This window comes from Erythrolamprus reginae, chromosome 13 (genome assembly GCF_031021105.1).
Source record: "Erythrolamprus reginae isolate rEryReg1 chromosome 13, rEryReg1.hap1, whole genome shotgun sequence".
In the NCBI taxonomy this organism is placed as follows: domain Eukaryota; kingdom Metazoa; phylum Chordata; class Lepidosauria; order Squamata; family Dipsadidae; genus Erythrolamprus; species Erythrolamprus reginae.
The window spans coordinates 2,960,770-2,981,014 of NC_091962.1; the positions used below are offsets into that span (position 1 = coordinate 2,960,770).

Consider the following 20,245-nt stretch of genomic DNA (forward strand, 5'->3'; position numbering starts at 1 on the left):
TTTGTATCAATTGATGCTTAAAGTGTAGGTGCTGGCGCTGCTATTCCTCAAATTTGCCCCTTTTCTCTTCATATTTTTCTTTTCATATTTCCCTTTCATTTTTCTCATTTTTCCCCTGGCTGCTTCAGCTGCATTTATTTATTTATTTATTTATTTATTTATTTATTTATTTATTTATTATTTGTTTGTTTGTTTATTGTGTGTGTTTGTGTGTGTGTTTGCTTGTTTGTTTGTTTATTTATTTGTTTGTTTGTTTATTTATTTGAATTTATATCTCATCCCTCCCCAAGGACACTTATTTTTATTTATTATTAGAGTTGGAAGGGACCTTGCAGGTCATCTAGTCCAACCCCCTATTTGTGCAGGAGACCCTACATCACCCCAGATTTGAGCAAACAGTTTCTAATTTAGGGGCTTCAAATAACTCAATTCCCATGGTTCCCTACCTATATAACATGCAAAAAAAGGTGTGCCGGTTGTGAATTATGGGATCATCTTCAGAGGTGAAAGACACTTTTCCAATGCAATATGGGCTTTAATTGGTTTTTTTTTTTAAAATTATAGTATTTATTAGATTTAGATTTTTAAAACCCTGTCTTTATTATTCTGTGAGTGATTTAAGGGCACAAACATTCACAATGCTCCTTCCTCCACCTATTTTCCCCACAACAACAACTCTGTGAGGCAGGTTAGTCTGAGAGAATAATTGGCCTAAAGTCACTCAGCTGGCTAAGGCGAGACTAATCCTCCTAGTGATTGGCTAAGACTTCATTTCTAAGGCAGGATTCCCTGTTTCCTGGAAGTTTTGCCCCAAATCACCTTCCATGCCGCTTTTATGGGCTCCTTTTGGGGTCATTTTAGCTTTTCACTAAGATCACATTAAGAAGCTTTTTTGTTGCTTGCCTTTTTTTATATACTATTTGCACATCAAACTTAAACAGATTAGCGTAAATACCTAGCAGGTGCATTCATCGTGTAAGCAAGGAATAGTTAAAAGTTAATCTTGGTCATATTTTAAAGACACGGTATATTGTGCAAAACGGATTCTGCTTAGTCAGTTTATGATTTGATGCATTAAAAACAGGTCAAGCATGTTTGCAAATACCAGTGTCTTCGACTTACAACAGTTCATCGAGTGAATATTCAAAGTTATAACCGGCACTGAAAAAAGTGATTTATGACCATTTTTCACACATAGAATAAGTGGTCATAAGTCACTTTTTTCAGTGCCATTGTGACTTTGAATGGTCACTAAATGAATTGTTGTAAGTCGAGGACTAGCTATATTTTACTTTTTAATAGTTAATATTTTTTACATATTAAAAGGGGGAGCTTGCACGTTGTTTATTAAATCCCAGATATATTTTTTTAATTATGATGCCGGGCTCTCAAATAGACATACAAAGAAAATGAAAATTTATGTGTGCCTACTTGCTCATAGAAACATAGAAACATAGAAGACTGACGGCAGAAAAAGACCTCAGGGTCCATTTAGTCTGCCCTTATACTATTTTCTGTATTTTATCTGTCTGCGGAGAGGGGCGGCATACAAATCCAATAAATAAATAAATAAATAAAATGTTTATACCAGGCATGTTTAAATTCAATTCCTGTGGATTTACCAATCATGTCTGCTGGAAGTTTGTTCCAAGGATCTACTACTCTTTCAGTAAAATAATATTTTCTCATGTTGCTTCTGATCTTTCCCCAACTAACCTCATATTGTGCCCCCTTGTTCTTGTGTTCACTTTCCTATTAAAAACACTTCCCTCCTGGACCTTATTTAACCCTTTAACATATTTAAATGTTTCGATCATGTCCCCCCTTTTCCTTCTGTCCTCCAGACTATACAGATTGAGTCCATGAAGTCTTTCCTGATACGTTTTATGCTTAAGACCTTCCACCATTCTTGTAGCCCGTCTTTGGACCCGTTCAATTTTGTCAATATCTTTTTGTAGGTAAGGTCTCCAGAACTGAACACAGAATATTCCAAATGTGGTCTCACCAGCGCTCTATATAAGGGGATCACAATCTGCTTTTTCCTGCTTGTTATACCTCTAGCTATGCAGCCAAGCATCCTACTTGCTTTCCCTACCGCCTGACTGCACTGTTCACCCATTTTGAGCCTGTCAGAAATCACTACCCCTCAATCCTTTTCTTCTAAAGTTTTTGCTAACACAGAACTGCCAATGCAATACTCAGATTGAGGATTCCTTTTCCCCAAGTGCATTATTTTACATTTGGAAACATTAAACTGCAGTTTCCATTGCTTTGACCATTTATCTAGTAAAGCTAAATCATTTACCATATTACAGACGCCTCCAGGAATATCAACCCTATTGCACACTTTAGAGTCAGATAAAAGTTGAGGAGATATTGTGATGATAAGAGGATTCTAGAGTTTGGGGACCGAAAGTAGGAAATTCTCTCGCCCAAGGGTGTGATGGGGTGGTGGTTTGAGGGAATAGTAGGGAGTCAGCCTTCCCAGTTCGCCTTTTAAAGACTCCAGGAATAACTAAAGTTTATTATTTACTCAGTGGCAGCATCCCATCCTGGACCCCCAACTATCAAGTCACACTGGAAGTTAAGGTGTCTTTGTGAACTAGACACAAATGTTGTGCAAAGGTTTTTTTTAAAAAAAATAGGGTTGATGGAATAAACCATGGTTCAAATACTAATAACTAAGCATGTCCTGTGATATGGGATGGTCATCCCAGAAGCAAATTATTGTGAAAGGACTAGGTAACTTGCTGCTGAATTTTATATTTCACTTAGCCTCAAGGCTGAAAATTCCAAAACCTGAAGGCCTGGCCTTACTTATAATTTGACTTTCTCTTTTTTCTTCTGCCCCTTCCTCTTCCTCAAAGCCTTCTGGTCTTTGGCACCCCTCCCTTTTGCAAGGCATGAACCCCGCCGCCTCGGAGCTGCACCCCAATGAATGCAACCAGAAACCCCATTGCTTGTCAGCTATGGAGCCGGGCCCATCTTTGGCAGGAGACTGGGAAGCCCCCGATGAGGAAGAGGAGAAGGAGGAGGAAGAGAGCAACCAGTTCTTGAACGTCCACATGCGCCGGTCACGGACTTTGAGAGGATCCAGTCCCATGTACGATTCCTTCCGAAGGCATAGCTGGGAGCCCGGGAAAGTCTTGGAAGAAGATCCAGATTTTGACCAGCGAAGGTAAACTTCCATAAAACCCAACAGGTTTTTGATAAACCCTTAAAACTACATTGGTTGCCGATTAGTTTCCAGACACAATTCAAAGTGTTGGTTATGACCTTTAAAGCCCTAAATGGCATCGGGCCAGATTACCTCCGAGACCACCTTCTGCTGCATGAATCCCAGCATCTGGTCAGGTCCCACACAGAGTCGGCCTTCTCCAGGTCCCGTCAACCAGACAATGTCGTTTGGCGGGGCCTAGGGGAAGAGCCTTCTCTGTGGGGGGCCCAGTATATGTATATGTATGTATAGATATGTATTTGTTATATTGTTTCTTATATGTTGTGAGCCGCCCCAGGTCCTCGGAGAGTCGTAGATTTTCACGGGTATATGTATGTAGATTGTTCTGAGTTCGGGTTTTGCCCCATGTAATATATATACAGTGTTCCCTCGATTTTCGCGGGGGATGCGTTCCGAAACTGCCTGCGAAAGTCAAATTTCCGCGAAGTAGAGATGCAGAAGTAAATACACCATTTTTGGCTATGGACAGTATCACAAGCCATCCCTTAACACTTTAAACCCCTAAATTACCATTTCCCGTTCCCTTAACAACAATTTACTCACCATTATTACTGGTATTCACCATTGAATAAGACACTTAGTAATCCTGATATTTATAAACAAAATTATTTATTAACAATAATTATTTTTGTTATTTATTTGCAAAAATTATTAGTTTGGCGATGATATATGCTGTCATCGGGCGGGAAAAACTGGTATAGAAAAAACACGCAAAGTATTTTTTAATTAATATTTTTTTAAAAAACGTGGTATAAGTTATTCATGAAGTTTGAACCCGCGAAAATCGAGGGAACACTATATCAAATCATATATATATGACAATGTTTCGTCTTACGAACCGTTCGTCTTACGAACCTCCCCCCGGCACCAATTAAGTTCGTATCTTAAGGTACCACTGTGTGTGTGTGTGTGTGTATATATATATATATATATATATATATATATATATATATATATATATATATATATATATATATACACACACACACACACACACACACAGTGGTACCTTAAGATACGAACTTAATTGGTGCCGGGGGGAGGTTCGTAAGACGAACGGTTCGTAAGACGAAACATTGTTTCCCATAGGAAACAATGTAAAGTCAATTAATCCGTGCAACCAAAAAAACCCCCCGCAAAAAAACGGCTTTCGGCGACTGCTGGGAAGCCGCGCGGCTGTTTTAAAAGGTGACAGCCGGCCTGGGGGGCTTCCCAGCACCCCCCTGAACCCGGGTTTGGGGTTCGGGGGGGTGCTGGGAAGCCCCCCAGGCCGGCTGTCACCTTTTAAAACAGCCGCGCCGAGAGGCAAAAAGGAGCTGTGACGTTCCTTCAATATACCAGGGTGATCCAACAGAAAAAACATATAACCCCTCCCTGGTACAAAGCTGAAGGGATCAGATCTGGTGGCCTACAGATTAATTCTCTGCCTTACAAAGCAGAGGCCCCAGGATCAAATCCCAGTAAGGATATGGCTAGCTGATGAGGCCAGAACAAGGCCAAAATAGTGCTATCCTAGGTGATTTTGGGTCAATCCCCAGGAGATGGTAAGTTTTAGCTTTCTCTAAGGCATGAAAGCTGGCTGGTTGATTTGGGCTAATGACTAGGAGACTGTGAGTTGTAGTCTTGTCTTAGCCAGGAAAGCCAACTATATGGCTTTAGGCCAAGTACTAGGAGATTGTGAGTTCTAGTTTTGCCTTATGCATAAAAGCTGGCTGGGTGGTCTTGGTTTCTCTCATCATAGTCATTCTCTTTCAGACCGACCCATCTCAAAAGGTTATTGTTGTGTGGAAAATAGGAGGGGAAACAAATATTATTTGTTAATAATTTTACAAAAAAATGTATTAGATTTGTGTGCCACTCATCATGTCAAGAGGCAACCCTTATGTATGATCACGACTTTGAGAGACTCATAAAGTAATAAAGGTGGAGCAAAATAAGTACATAAAACAAAATATAAAATATCATCCACTGTGGTAGCTGTTCTATGACAATACCTGCCATTTAAATATTTAAAAGTGCCCCCAACCCCAAAGGTGGTCTGCTCTTGCTATAGAAACTCAGCACATATGACTTGGGTGCCTCTTCTGATATATTTTTCACTGCTGAGTTCATTACTCTGCCACAAACAATTCATTTAATCCAGACCTTTGTTTGAAGAGGTGCTAACAATATTAGCTGATCACTTTGTTGCAAGATATGTTTGTTTGTTTATTTATTTATTTATTTTATTTTATTTTATTTTATTTATTTATTTTGTCCAATACACAATGAGGGTTTTAGTGGGTATATATCTATATACACATAGTAAAATACAAGATGAAGGTTATAGAGGAGATACTCATAGTAAAATATATCTAAGAAAGAATAGAAAAGAAGATATAGTAATAGAACATATCAATGAAAGAAAAGAAGAGATACAGGAATAGAAGAAAGGTATAGGAGATATAGGAGAGCAATAGGACAGGGGACGGAAGGCACTCTAGTGCACTTGTACTCACCCCTTACTGACCTCTTAGGAATCTGGATAGGTCAACTGTAGATAATCTAAGGGTAAAGTGTTGGGGGTTTGGGGATGACACTATGGAGTCCGGTAATGAGTTCCACGCTTCGACAACTCGGTTGCTGAAGTCATATTTTTTACAGTCAAGTTTGGAGCGGTTAATATTAAGTTTAAATCTGTTGTGTGCTCTTGTGTTGTTGTGGTTGAAGCTGAAGTAGTCGCCGACAGGCAGGACGTTGCAGCATATGATCTTGTGGGCAATACTTAGATCTTGTTTAAGGCGTCTTAGTTCTAAACTTTCTAGGCCCAGGATTGAAAGTCTAGTCTCGTAGGGTGTTCTGTTTCGAGTGGAGGAGTGAAGGGCTCTTCTGGTGAAGTATCTTTGGACATTTTCAAGGGTGTTGATGTCTGAGATGCGATATGTGTTTTGTTGCAGAGCGGACGGACTGTCATATAGTGAATGGGCTAAGCTCTCAACAACAATAAGCTTCTTGTTATACATAAATGCCTTAGCGTGTAATTACTTTAAGTCGAAATGTGGTTTTCTGCTTTCATTGTCTCAAAATCCAGCCCTTATATTCTAGAAACTGGTTTATGACATTTTTTTCTCCTGAAAAGTCAATGAATTTCACTGCCTAGGAAAAAAAAATACCGTGGGAGCAAAATCTATATATATAAAAGCCAAATGCCACTCATTCATCACAAAATCTCCAGAACTGTAAAGCCTAAAAACTTGAAACTTGGCACGTATGTTCCTCTTGGCTTCTAGTTGCTCACTAAGGAAGTATTTTTTAAAAAAATAACCATCACATCATTAGTATTTCTTATTCAGTATGATATTAATTAACACATTCTGCTGCTAAGGAATTAGATGTTCCACTCCCCCTTCCCACCTGAAAAGAACTCTGTTCCAACTGCCAGTTGCCTTACATTAGAGTGCTCTGATGAGTTATACATTATACGCAAATTTTCAAGCTTTAAGGTTCAATGTATCAAGCCCAATCATTACTATGATTTTCAAGCTTTAACTGTCAGTTTATCAAGTCCAATCACATAGTTTCATAGTGAAGCACAGGTATCCAGCTACTACCCTGTTTCCCCGAAAATAAGACGTACCCCGAAAGTAAGGCATGTCAGAGGTTTTGCAGAATTTGCTAATATAAGGCACCCCCCCAAAATAAGGCGTAGTCAAGTTTACATACGGTACGGTGGAAAAACATACGGTACCATTCAAAGCTGTTCATAGCGGTACCGTAATAATGTGGCGTCCCCTGCTGGCCCCTTCCATCGCTTTGTACCGTCCAGTACAGCAGACACAGTCTAATGCTGTCTCACCGCCATTACAGTCTCCACTACAGTGCGTAGACGGTAGTTCCTCTGGTGGCCGGAAGCTGCAATAGCGGGAGTATACTGTTGTACCATATAAGTGCCGTCGTTTGTGTGTGGGGGTGCCATACTGACAGGTACCGTACCGTAATCAGTGTACCGTACGGTACACTTTCTTTGGGGGTGTCAGCTTTTCTGCCTGTGAATTTGTCTTATTTGAGAAATATAAGGCACCCCCCTGAAAATAAGACATAGCACAACGTTTGGAGCAAAAATTAATATAAGACAGTGTCTTATTTTCGGGGAAACACGGTAGTATTGTATACTTGTGTTTGGTTACCTTTTTTCCGTGTGCTACAGTCCTTTCAATGTGTTGGGACAACAGTTCCCAGGTTCACCAGCCAACATGGCCAAAGACTGAGAATTTTGGATGGGAAGGTTGGGGAAAGCCGGTATCCTGTTTTAATTCTGGCAACTGAGGCCATTGTTTGCTGGAGGCGATAGCCAGGCTTCTCTGATGATTCATAATTATACTGTCCCGTGCCTTCTTTGGCTAGGTTTTGTTCCATCTTTATCTCTCTGTTTCAGCAGCCTGGCGTAGAAAAACAGCTCTTGCAAATTTATGGCGGTTGGACTCAATTTTGTCTTTTGCTTTGCAAATATGCAACAGTTGGGAGCAGTGTTCCCTCTAATTTTTTTTGGGGGGGGGGCGGAAAAATATAGTGTCTGAGTGGCAGTCCCTTCGGGACTGGACGGCACAAAAATAATAAATAAATAAATAAATAAATAAACAAACAAACAAATAAATAAATGAACCACCCTGTTTTGCCTGAGAGAATTTCAAAATAAAATACTGTACTGTGTGTCTATAACAGTGAGCTCATAATAGGGCAACTCTATCAATATCAAAATGCCACTTAAATAGTTGAGCTAGTTTCAAACTAGATTTTGATTTTCTTTCTCTCTTCCTTACTCCCATTCTTTTTCTTTCTCTTTTCCTTCCTCTCTTTTTTCTATCTGTTTCTCTCTCTTCCTCTCTCTCTCCTTCCCTGTCACTCTTTCCCTCTCGGCTTCTGGGCAGGTTTGGAAAACTCTTGAGTTGATGATGATTTTTAAGTGAGCGATTGCTCACTGCTCAGCTTAGAGGGAACTAGGGCTGGGAGGGCTGTTTGTTAGGATATGTTAAAGAGCAGGTTCCATCCGGGATTGGCGTCCTGCCCGTGCCCTTCCTTTGCAAATATTAAACAAAATCTGACTAGATTGGCGGAGGACGGGGAAGCTAAATTTATGGGAAGGTGGTGCTAGGACTGACCCTGGGTAGAAAACCCAGCCAGATGGGAATCAGGGCCAGGAGATGACCTCACCCAGGAAAAAGGGAGTGAGAGGAGGTTGAATGCATTATTCCATATTTCTGTGTTTGTCCGTGGGAATGTGAAAAGGGGGTGAAACTCAGCTTCCAGCTACAGAAAAAAAAAAACCAAAACCTCCCATGTTTCTAGTGCTTTATTTACTCGGAGAATCTCCTCTTTTGATGAACTTGACTAGGAGTGAAAGTAAAACACACATAGCCAACATTTGGTTTTGGATTCATTTTTTTCCTCTTGCCTTTAAGTCAGAAGTTCAAAGCATTGTATTGTACACAGCATTCTTTCTTTCTGTCTTTCCCACTGCAGCAGCCATGGGACAAAGGAGGAATTGTCCCATTCCTGAGAGCTTCTATGGCTAAGATTTGAACCCAGGTCTTTCCAGGGCCAACCCAACATTTTAAAGTCTATACGACATTGGCTGCTAATTCTGTAAACAACACAACCCGAGCTTGATGTGTTGCCTGAAACAAGCCTAATTCTATCTTTAAGTCCCTTTTTCATTTCAGAAAACAGACAGCCTTCACCTTATGACCACAATTGACCCCAACATTTCTGTTGCTAAGTGAGGCATTTGTTTCAGTGAGTTTTGCCCCATTTTACAACCTTTCTTTCACAGTTGGTAAGTGAATCACTGCGCTCTATATAGCGGGATCACAATCTCCCTCTTCCTGCTTGTTATACCTCTAGCTATGCAGCCAAGCACCCTACTTGCTTTTCCTACCGCCCGACCACACTGCTCACCCATTTTTGAGACTGTCAGAAATCACTACCCCTTATTCCAGTTTGCTTCTCTCTTTGATTAGTTTCCATCCATTCTCCTGCCTTCTGGTGCTTTGAAAAATAAGTTGACCCCCTCTTCTTTGTGGCAACCTCTCAAATATTGGAATATTGCTATCATGTCCTTCCCTTCAATAGGCTAGATATTGGCTCCCTCAATTGTTTTTTATTTGATGCATATGATATATGTTTGTGCCTGTGGCATATTTCCAATATGGAAAAAAATTACCTTTGCTTTATTTGTGGATAAAACCTGCTCTGTTGCTGGGATGGCTAATGGGGTCTGGCCAAGAGTGGTCAGTTATTGCCTCATGTCCCAGAGTGGCAAGTGTACTGTGCTTAAAAAGGGTTTCCCCTCCTTTTTTTGGTCAAGATAGCATGGGCTTTAGAAGGCATTAGAAGGCATTCGGTAGCTGGATTTTTAAAATGTGACTTTAGTCATCGTGACTGAGCTGAGTATATAGTTCTATGCCAATGACTCAGGAAAGTGTAGGATGAGCGTGGAACCAGGCAGGTTACTCAGTATCTTAAGCTGTTGGCTAAAGAAGGATTTGTTTGATTTTTTTAAAAAAGTTTTTTTAATTTATTTGTTAAAGTTATATGCTGCCTATCTGGTGGTTTGAGGCAACACAGGGTGGTTTTCAATGGCCTATTCGAAATCTAAGCTGCTTTTAGGGGAGGGGTTTTTTTCCAAGAGAGAAACCAAAAGCAGAAATATTTTGAGGAACAAAACAGCTTTTATATTTATATATTTATATATTTATATATTTATATATTTATATATTTATATATTTATATATTTATATATTTATATATTTATACATTTATACATTTAGAATAGTCCTAAAAATGCGAGTTCCAGGTACATACGTGAATGATGAGGCAGCAGCCATCTCGATCACCGGAACATAGAAACTTTAATAAAACCACTTAGCTTTCGTTAGCGTGCTGCTAACTTCGTCAGAGTTTTAAAACTCTGACGAAGTTAGCAGCACGCTAATGAAAGCTAAGTGGTTTTATTAAAGTTTCTATGTTCCGTTGATCGAGATGGCTGCTGCCTCATCATTCATTTATACATTTATACATTTATACATTTATATATTTATATATTTTAATTTTTAATTTTTAATTTTTAATTTTTTTATATATATATATTATTATTTTATATTATTTTTATATTTTTAAATTTTTAAATTTTTAAATTTTTATATTTTTATATTTTTATATTTTTATATATTTTATATTTGTATATTTGTATCTTTTTATGTTTTTATATTTTTATATTTTTATATTTTTATATTTTTATATTTATATATTTTTATATATATTTTATATTTTTATATTTTTATATTTTTATATTTTTATATTTTTATATTTTTATATTTTTATATTTTAATATATATTTTATATTTTTAATATTTATTTTTATATTTTTAATATTTATTTTTATATTTTTAATATTTATTTTTATATTTATATTTATATATTTATATGCCACCCACTGCAAATAGGACTCAGAGCAGCTTTTTGTCATACCTACCTTTTCCCTCCCATGCCGTTAGTATCCAGATGGGCTGCAGCCTTGGGAGAGATGCATTATTCTGGTTGGCCCCATTCTCCTCCATCTCTGAGTTTGATTCTTTTTCAAAACATGCATAGTGTACTGTATTCAGCAGCTCTCCATGATATTTATTAGCTTTCCTAGAGGCATGTGAAAAAAGAGGGGGGGAGGGAAACAAATAAAAAGAAGGAAGGGAAAGGAAGGAAAGAAAGAAAGGGAAGGAAAGAAAGAAAGAGAAAAGAAGGAGGGAAGGAAGGAGGGAATATAGAAAGAGAGAGAGAAAGAAAGAGAGAAAGAACAGCAACCCTTTGAGGTAGGCTGGGCTGAGAGAGAACAAGAGTCTTTCCCAAAGTCCAAAAGAGGGTTTTGTGTCTGTGTGTTGTAGATGAGCCTCGTGTTCCTTCTACAACAGTCCTCGGAGAGGGGTGGCATACAAATCCAATTAAACAAACAAACAAATAAATAAATAAATAAATGCTATTCCATAGGCACCAAAAATCAGGATTCTGGTTGCACCTTTTCAGATTGCTACATGGCATACCTTTTTGGAAAGGGATAGCTCATATTCTCCATTCCAGCCGATGAAAAAATCAATATTGTACCTTTTAGTAGACTTTGTTAGTCTGAGAAGGTGCTATTAGCAGCCTCCCAATAATACTGATTTATTTATTCATTTATTTATTAGATTTGTATGCCATCCACTCTGCAGTAGAGGCTTTTATTTTAGTGGAAACTTCTTTTTTCTTTGCTTCGTCTTAGGTGACACCTGCTGGTTAAAAGGAGTTACAGTATCTCAATATAAAGGATGTTTTTTTCATGAATGATGCTTTTGTTTCAAATGATGCCTGTTTTAACAACAGATGCCCCATTTAAACCATGGCAGAAATATATTTCTGAGTTTGGATGAGAAGGAGAAATAACAACCCCAAGGGTTAAATGTAAAATTCTTCAAGGTGGGAAGAAGAAGGACTGAGGCTGCCTGATTTGAAATGGTACCTTGCAGCCTCCTGCTTAGTTTGAATGAAACTGCTGAAAAATCCTAAGATAAAATACAGGAAATAGTATAAGGGCAGACTAGATGGGCCATGGGGGCTTTTTCTGCCGTCAATCTTCTACGTTTCTATGTAAAAATAAAGTGGATTAGAGGAGCACATTCTGAAATTTCGACGGCACGGGTTGTTTCTATAGTACAATAAAATTAAAGTTAATGTAGACTTTAAGAATCATGATATTAGAAGATAGCTTTCAGCCCCTCCTGCCCCCATAGCTAAATTCTGGTCTGATACCTGTTGTGGTTAACTCTGGCCCAGCTCCTGCCCCAATCAATGTGGAGGTGGACGTGGGGGAGACATCCACATGCCGCAGGCCTGTTTTGCTTCCAGTAGAATCTGTCTCCACTGACCAAGGACGCGTGAGTGACAGGGAAGAGGGGAGTTTGGCAGACAGCCCAGGAGGAGATCAATCATCTGTATCATCCCTGGATTCTGAACAAGAATTAATGACACATCCACGCATGTGTAGAGTGATGCATAGGAGACAACAACTGAAGGATTATTACAAGAGAAAATGAGGCCACCTGTGGTTGGGTGGGGCTGCTGTAATTAGTGCTACAGATAAAAGTGCAGCCTGGTGTGTTAGCCTCATGGCAGTTTATCTGATTCATTGTTTCGTCAAGATCGTGGTTTTTTGCTGTTCAAGATTGTGTGTGGACTCTCTGGACTTTAGAATTGGACTCAATTTCCCAGTTATTGGGTGGGCAATTGGATTGCATTTCACCTGTGCCTTTTGTGTACCAGAAAATCCCTTTGACATTTAAAAAGGGAGCTGTTTCTGTTTTTCTGTTTATAAAAACTTTTGGGTTTTCCTTTTATCGTATGGTGTGCGTCTTCCTGGACTAATTACCCTGTAATTACAGGCGGTTGAAACACGCCAGCAGAACAGATACCTATACAAATTAACAGAGTTGGAAGGGACCTTGTAGGTCATCTAGTCCATCCCCATGCCCAGCAGGTGCCAGTGATGACGAACCTTTTATACACCAAGTACCCAAACTGTGCATACGGACATGCATGGACATACACATGTGGGGCAGAGACCCGAAGATTAGCTGGCCGGCGGGAGGCAGGGTATGCAGACATCAGCAGCATGGCAAGAAAACATAGAAACATAGAAGATTGATGTCAGAAAAAGACCACATGGTCCATCTAGTCTGCCCTTATACTATTTCCGGTATTTTATCTTAGGATGGATATATGTTTATCCCAGGCATGTTTAAATTCAGTTACTGTGCATTTACCAACCACGTCTGCTGGAAGTTTGCTGGAAGTTTGTATCTTTCAGCAAAATAATATTTTCTCACGTTGCTTAGAAAAGAGGTCAGATCTCAATTTCTTTTGTGAGCTTCTGTTTCTTCGTTTGCAGGGGAAACAGAAGCACACGAAAGAAATTGAGATCTGACCTGGGGCGATGGCACCCTTGGCAGCGTGCCACCTCTCGCACTCGTGCCATAGGTTCGCCATCACAGCCCTAACCATTTCTTACAGATGGCAGTCCAGTCTCTTCTAAATGAATAGTGTTGAGATTATCCGTTTCTCCCAAGGTTCTTCTTCCCAACTACAAACCAACCACTATCTCAAGAGCCTTTCCAAAGATCACAGGTGATATAGAGATCACAGTCTCTATATCAATGATAGTTTTACTTAGACCACTGATGGCGAACCTATAGCATGGGTGCCACAGGTGGCACACGGAGCCATATCTGCCGGCATGCGAGCCATTGCCCTAGCTCAGCTTACATGTCTGCACCGGCCAGCTGATTTTTGCTCACACGGCTCTGGGTAGGGCATTTTTGGCTTCCGGAGGGTCTCTGGGGGAATGGGAGGGCATTTTTGGCTTCTGGAGGGTCTCTGGGGGAATGGGAGGGCATTTTTGGCTTGCGGAGGGCCTTTGGGGGAATGGGAGGGCATTTTTGGCTTGTGGAGGGCCTTTGGGGGAATGGGAGGGCATTTTTGGCTTGCGGAGGGCCTTTGGGGGAATGGGAGGGCATTTTTGGCTTCCAGAGGGCCTTTGGGGGAATGGGAGGGCATTTTTGGCTTGCGGAGGGCCTTTGGGGGAATGGGAGGGCATTTTTGCCCTCCCCAGGCTCCAGGGTGTTGTGTTTGGGCCTGGGCCACCTGTTGCTCCCACAGATAGGAGAGACGCGGCACAAAGTGAATGCAAAAGCCTGGCTGACAGCCAGGAAGATGTGGCAGACAGCCAGGAGGACGAGGTCACTGGGACGCAGGATTCAGCAGACAGACCAGGAGATTTGGCATGCAGTCCCTCAGACAGTCTTTCGTCCCTGGGTTCTTCTGCAGATCAATATATTGATCTGCGTAGCCGAAGAGCTATGCAAAGAAGGGATCGCTTTAAGGAGTATTACAAGTCATTATAGGAGCACCTGGGCTGGGTGTGGTTCTTATACTGAGGGCTGGGTGTGGTTCCCTTAATGAGGGCTAAAGGGATAAAAGGGAACAAAGGCCAAGGCAAACTGTGGCTGTTTATCTGTGTTATTTTGTGGTTCCTCCTCTGAAGTTTCTGTTCCATGCCGTTGGAGTTTTCAACCCAGCTTTTTCAGACAAGTGGGAGGTGAAAACTCTGGGACTTGCTGTTTGCTCCAAAGATTCAAAAGGACTCCTGAAATGTCTTTGCTCATTCCAGGTTGTCTTTGTTTGTTTTTTCCTGTGTTTTTGTATGCGGCTGAAGTAAGCCTTGCATTGTTTTCGGACACTACAAACTGTTTTGAGTAACCCTTTTTTGTTTATTTAATACAAGTTTGCTGATTAGCAGAGCACGTGTGTGTTTGATTTCTTTTCCTTGGACTGTTATGCATTGCCTGAGCCAGTCAGGCAGAACACAGAGAAGCCTCTGGAGCCTGTGGAGGGTGAAAAATGGGCCTACCAGGCCCACCAGAAGTTGGGAAACAGTCTGTTTCTGACCTCCAGAGGGCCTCCAGGGAGGCATGGGAGGCAATTTTCACTCTCCCCAGGGATTGAATTATGAGTGTGGGCACTCACGAAGGCACAATAATGTGTGTGTTCGCGCTTTCGGCACCCGAGGGGAAAAAGGTTCACCATCACTGACTTAAGGACAGAAAAGAACCCAACACTGCAATGTAACAACCTTGTATCTGAACATGGGAGGCTAACCAACCTTACTTTTAATGCCATTTTTTCCTCTGTTTACGAAATACACTGAATCACAATACAGTGATCCCTCGAGTTTTGCGATCTCGATCTTCGCGAAACGCTATATCGCGATTTTTAAAAAAATATTAATTAAAAAACAAACCACTTCTGGGTTTGGCTTCAGGACTCAGCTGGGAAGCGGCGCGGCTGTTTTAAAAGGTCGCAGCCGGCCTGGGGGGCTTCCCAGCACCCCCCCGAACCCCCAACCTGCGTCTTCCCGGCCGCCCACGCAAAGGGGAAACCCCGGCTCCTCGCTGATGCCCGCCGCTCGCCCGCTCGCCAGCAAAAGGGGGAAGATCCAGGGAAGGTTCCTTCGGCCACCCAGCAGCTGATCTGCTCGGTAGCGCAGCAGCAGCGAGGAGCCGAATCGGGGTTTCCCCTTTGCGTGGGCGGCGGGGAACGCAAACTCCACCATCTATGCATGCGCGGCCATAGAAAAAAGGGCGCGCATGCGCAGATGGTGTTTTTACTTCCGCAACCCTACATCGCGAAAAATCGATTATCGCGAGGGGTCTTGGAACGGAACCCTCGCGATAATCGAGGGATCACTGTATTTCAACCACATTTGAGCCTGGAATGTTACACGAACCCATCCCGGGAGTTCAGAGGGTCATTCAAACCCTCAAAAAGGCTCATTTTGACGACTTTACAGTTGAGTGAACTGGAATAGGTTCTGCAAAACATTTCTGCCTGCCTCCCCTCATTCACAAGGAGGAACAAGAACGAAAACTTTTTTTTTTTTAGAATGGAGATTCTTCCGATTAAAAGCGGAAGTGGTCTTGAGTTCCAAAAGCCAGGCAAAACAAATACAGTATTTGAACAGGAGGGGTGGATTGCCGGACAGTGAAGTTCTATGCAAATGTGGCCCACTTATACCCTCCCTCCAAGTGCGGGAAAAACCTGTTCTATAGCTTTTCAGAACGGGGGGGAAAGCAAGTTGTATGCAACAGTCTTTAGTTATGTCTGGTGATGTCACCGAAACCCCTGTGCGGTTTTATTTAAAACTAAACGAGGGGCATTGATAAAATATATTTACGATAATTGTTCTTGTTTTACTCCCCCTTAAAAAGCAGCCTAAATTGTTTGTAGGTAGATTTCAGGTGTTGGGATTAAATGTTGTGCTCTGTTCAATAAAACATAGGGGTTGTGTTTGCACGTTACAGTCCACTCAAGCCAGTCACGTGGTAGGTTAATAGGTCTGGGAGGGATAAACCTGAGGTGGTCATTGTTCAAATGGTTTGCAGATTTGCAGGCGCTTTTCGAGATTGCTCTGAACTGAGGTGGACGCGTCGTATTGGGTCTCAGCAGCTTGTAAAATGAAAGGACATGTCTTGATGTTTGAACTATGTTGATCTGTTTCAGCTTAAGTTTGAAGGAACTGGCACCCAATGGGCTTGACTCCACGGAGCAACTGGACGGACATTCCTTGGGAAGGAGAGACCCCCGACGAGACCCTATGGTTCACAGCAACGGTGAAATGGGGTCCCTGCTTTCTCAGGATGAAGAGGAGGAGGAAGATGGCCAGGGGATGTCTCGGGTAAGTTTCCCAGATTCCCAGACAGACCAATTTAGAGAGTAAATTTTGTAGGGAATGCATATGGTAAACCACGAAAAAGCAGACTTTTTAGGTTAATTCTAAACAAATGTAGCAAGTTGTAGAATTCATATGCTATCTTAAGGGGCGTACATAAGTGCCCTGGTGTGCCTTTCGTCCCCTGCCCAATTGTCTTTCCTTTCTCTCACTTATCATATATATTTTATTTCTTTCATATATCCTCTCCTCTAAGTTCACTTTACCCTTATATATATTACTACATGTCTATTTTTCTTCCTATGTATTTGTGTATTGGACAAAGGAATAAATAAAATAAATAAATAAATATCTTAGATGCTCAGCCAATCTGCTTAAGTTGTCATAAGTGCAGACCCTTAGAGTGAGTTGTGGCAATTCTAAACAAAATTGCTAAATTTGTTTGGAATTCTGACAAGCAAAATTAAAGACACAGCTGAATGCTTTTGAAGTCACTGTTCCCCTGTTTTCTCACATCTTTCCCCATGAAATCAAACACAGGTAGTCCTTGACTTGCGACAGTTTGTTCAGCGGTGGAAGTGACAACGGCGCTGGAAAAAGTCATTTATGACAGCTTTTCACACTTAAAACCATTGCAGCATCCCTGTGGTCACTTGATCAAAATTCAGGCCCTTGGCAAGTGACTCATTTATGTATCCCAGGGTCATGTGATCATCTTTTGTGATCTTCTCAAGCAAAGCCAAGATTATCAGGAAAGATTTCATGAACTCAATCGGTATAATCTGGAGGACAGAAGGGAAAGGGGGGACATGATCGAAACATTTAAATACTATGTTAAAGTTCAGGAGGGAAGGGTTTTTAATAGGAAAGTGAACACAAGAACAAGGGGCCCCAATCTGAGGTTACTTGGGGGAAAGATTAAAAGCAACATGAGAAAATATTATTTGACTGAAAGAGTAGTAGATGCTTGGAACAAACTTCCAGCAGACATGGTTGGTAAATCCACAGGAACTGAATTAAAACATGCCTGGGATAAACATAGATCCACCCTAAGATAAAACACAGGAAATAGTATAAGGGCAGACTAGATGAACCACGAGGTCTTTTTCTGCCATCAATCTTTCTATGTTTCTATGTTTCTAAGATTTACTTAGCAACTGTGTTGCTAACATATCAACTTCAGGGATTCACTTAACAACAATGCCAAGAAAGGTCATAAAGGTCACAAAAAGGGGCAAAACTCAGTTAACAACTGCTACACTTAGCAACAGACAGTTTGGGCTCAGTCCATGGTCATAAGTCGAGGGCTGCCTGTAATCTAAAAGCAAATTTCCTGATGCACTTAAATTTGAACATTAATTATAACTATAAATTATAAGTATTGTCATTATAAATAATCTAGACTGAAGTGTATTTGGGGGACCTCAAGCTACTTGCTCAAAATCAATGCATGGTGTAAAAAGTGGCCTCTTTATAAAATATGACATTATGTTATTATATGACAGGATACATGATTACAACTTATTTGACCACTAAATATAGATTTTATTTGGGGCAGGGGAGGAGGACTCTTCAAGGGGTGCAGCGTGCCATTCCACTGAAGAAATAAATGAAAAGTATGGAAATGTTCCTGAAAAAGGAATTTAAAGAATTTAAGGCAGGAACAAGTCAGGAAGAAACTCAAGATTTATTTATTTATTTATTTATTCATTCATTCATTCATTTATTTATTGGATTTGTATGCCGCCCCTCTCCCGAGACTCGGGGCGGCTAACAGCGACAATAAAACAGTGTACAATAGTAATTTGGTATTGATGATTAAAAATCAATTAATATAAAAACCAAACATACATACATACATACCATGCATAGAATTGTAAAGGCCTAGGGGGAAAGAGGATCTCAATTCCCCCATGCCTGACGGCAGAGGTGGGTTTTAAGCAGCTTACGAAAGGCAAGGAGGGTGGGGGCAGTTCTAATCTCTGGGGGGAGTTGGTTCCAGAGGGCCGGGGCCGCCACAGAGAAGGCTCTTCCCCTGGGTCCCGCCAGGCGACATTGCTTAGTCGACGGGACCCGGAGAAGATCCACTCTGTGAGACCTAACTGGTCGCTGGGATTCGTGCAGCAGAAGGTAATCTGGTCCAGTCTTGATTCAAAACTCAGTGGCACAAAACTCAACCGTACTTTTTCGTGTGGCTGTTGATAAAAAATAGGATCGCCAACATGATCCGATGACGGGACATGGTGGTACAACAACAAGAAGAGATTCTCTTTCCTATATGACAGGTCTTCAAACTTGGCAACTTTAAGACTTCAACTTTTGGGAGTTTGTTTTATTTATTCGACTTCTATGCCGCCCAATCCCGAAGGACTCAGGGCGGCTTACAACATAATAACAATACAAAAAGATACAGCAATAAAAAATAAGTTGAATATAGTCTCTAAAAAAACTAACCCAATAAAACCCATTTATATAAAAACCAGTCAAATCTCATGCATGCACACCGTTCCTAAAATAAAATTTGGCCATGAAAGATGGACAATTTCATGGCCTGCCGGCAAAACCAGGTCTTTGTGGCCTTGCGGAGCAGTACGGACATCGGGGGGTAGTTGGTTCCATAGAGCCGGGGCAGCCACAAAGAAGGCCCTCCCCCGCGGTCCTGCCAACCTCCATTGTTTAGTCAGTGGGAGCTGGAGGAAGCCAACGCTGTGTGCTCTTATTGATCTCTGGGAGGTACTGTAAGTCTTAAAGTTGCCAAATTTGGGGACCACTGATACATGAGGGGCGGAGAGGGGCGGCATACAAATCCAATAAATAAATGAGATTAGAGGGGACCTCTGGCAGGGTTACAAGATTCTGTACTATATTTTGTAGTCCTTGTGATTTCTGTCCCGTGATCTGGCCTAACCTGAAGGGCCACCATTACGATCCACAGTCAGCCCACCATGCAACCGTCCATGGCAGAGGAGAAATGAACCTCTCCTAGGCGTTTCCTGAATGTTATAATGGGATCTTGATTAGCGAGATATGGCTGTGGAATGACCTTCTAGTTAAATCCTCCTGTACCTGGATTCACCGGGCTGGTGCAGGCAGGATTTAGTCAACCATTCATTCATTCATTCATTCATTCATTCATTCATTCATTCATTCATTCATGAGTTTAACTGCTGCAGTCAAAAGGCATAGTGGGTTACAGTACTAAGCAGCTTTGCCTAACTGCAAACTGACTTTATAACCTGTGATTTAAAGTCCATAACTTGATTGTCACTTTGAAGGTATTTATTTATGTATTTATTTATTTATTCATTCATTCATTCATTCATTCATTCATTCATTCATTGCATTTGTATGCCGCCCCTCTCCGCAGACTCGGGGCAGCTAACAACAGTGACAAAAAACAGCATGTAACAATCCAATACTAAACAACTAAAAAAACCCTTATTATAAAACCAAACATACATACAAACATACCATGCATAAATTGTAAGGCCTAGGGGGAAAGAATATCTCAGTTCCCACATGCCTGACGGCAGAGGTGGGTTTTGAGGAGCTTACGAAAGGCAAGGAGGGTGGGGGCTATCCTAATCTCTGGGGGGAGTTCGTTCCAAAGGGCCGGGGCCACCACAGAGAAGGCTCTTCCCCTGGGTCCCGCCAAACGACATTGTTTCGTTGACGGGACCCGGAGAAGGCCCACTCCGTGGGACCTAACTGGTCGCTGG

General features: G+C 41.2%; 2 protein-coding genes across 3 annotated transcripts in view; both read left to right on the plus strand.

Moving 5' to 3' along the window:
* The window catches only part of FRMD8 (FERM domain containing 8), a 543,310-nt gene that overhangs the window by 227,669 nt on the left and 295,396 nt on the right, over window positions 1-20,245 (plus strand). The window lies entirely within an intron of this gene.
* The window catches only part of ARHGEF2 (Rho/Rac guanine nucleotide exchange factor 2), a 292,733-nt gene that overhangs the window by 41,731 nt on the left and 230,757 nt on the right, over window positions 1-20,245 (plus strand). For both annotated transcript variants that reach the window (XM_070766661.1, XM_070766662.1), the window contains exons 2-3: window positions 2,868-3,178; window positions 16,358-16,532. In XM_070766661.1, the coding sequence (XP_070622762.1) occupies window positions 2,904-3,178; window positions 16,358-16,532 (450 nt within the window). In that variant the 5' untranslated portion in view covers window positions 2,868-2,903. The remainder of the gene's footprint in view (window positions 1-2,867; window positions 3,179-16,357; window positions 16,533-20,245) is intronic.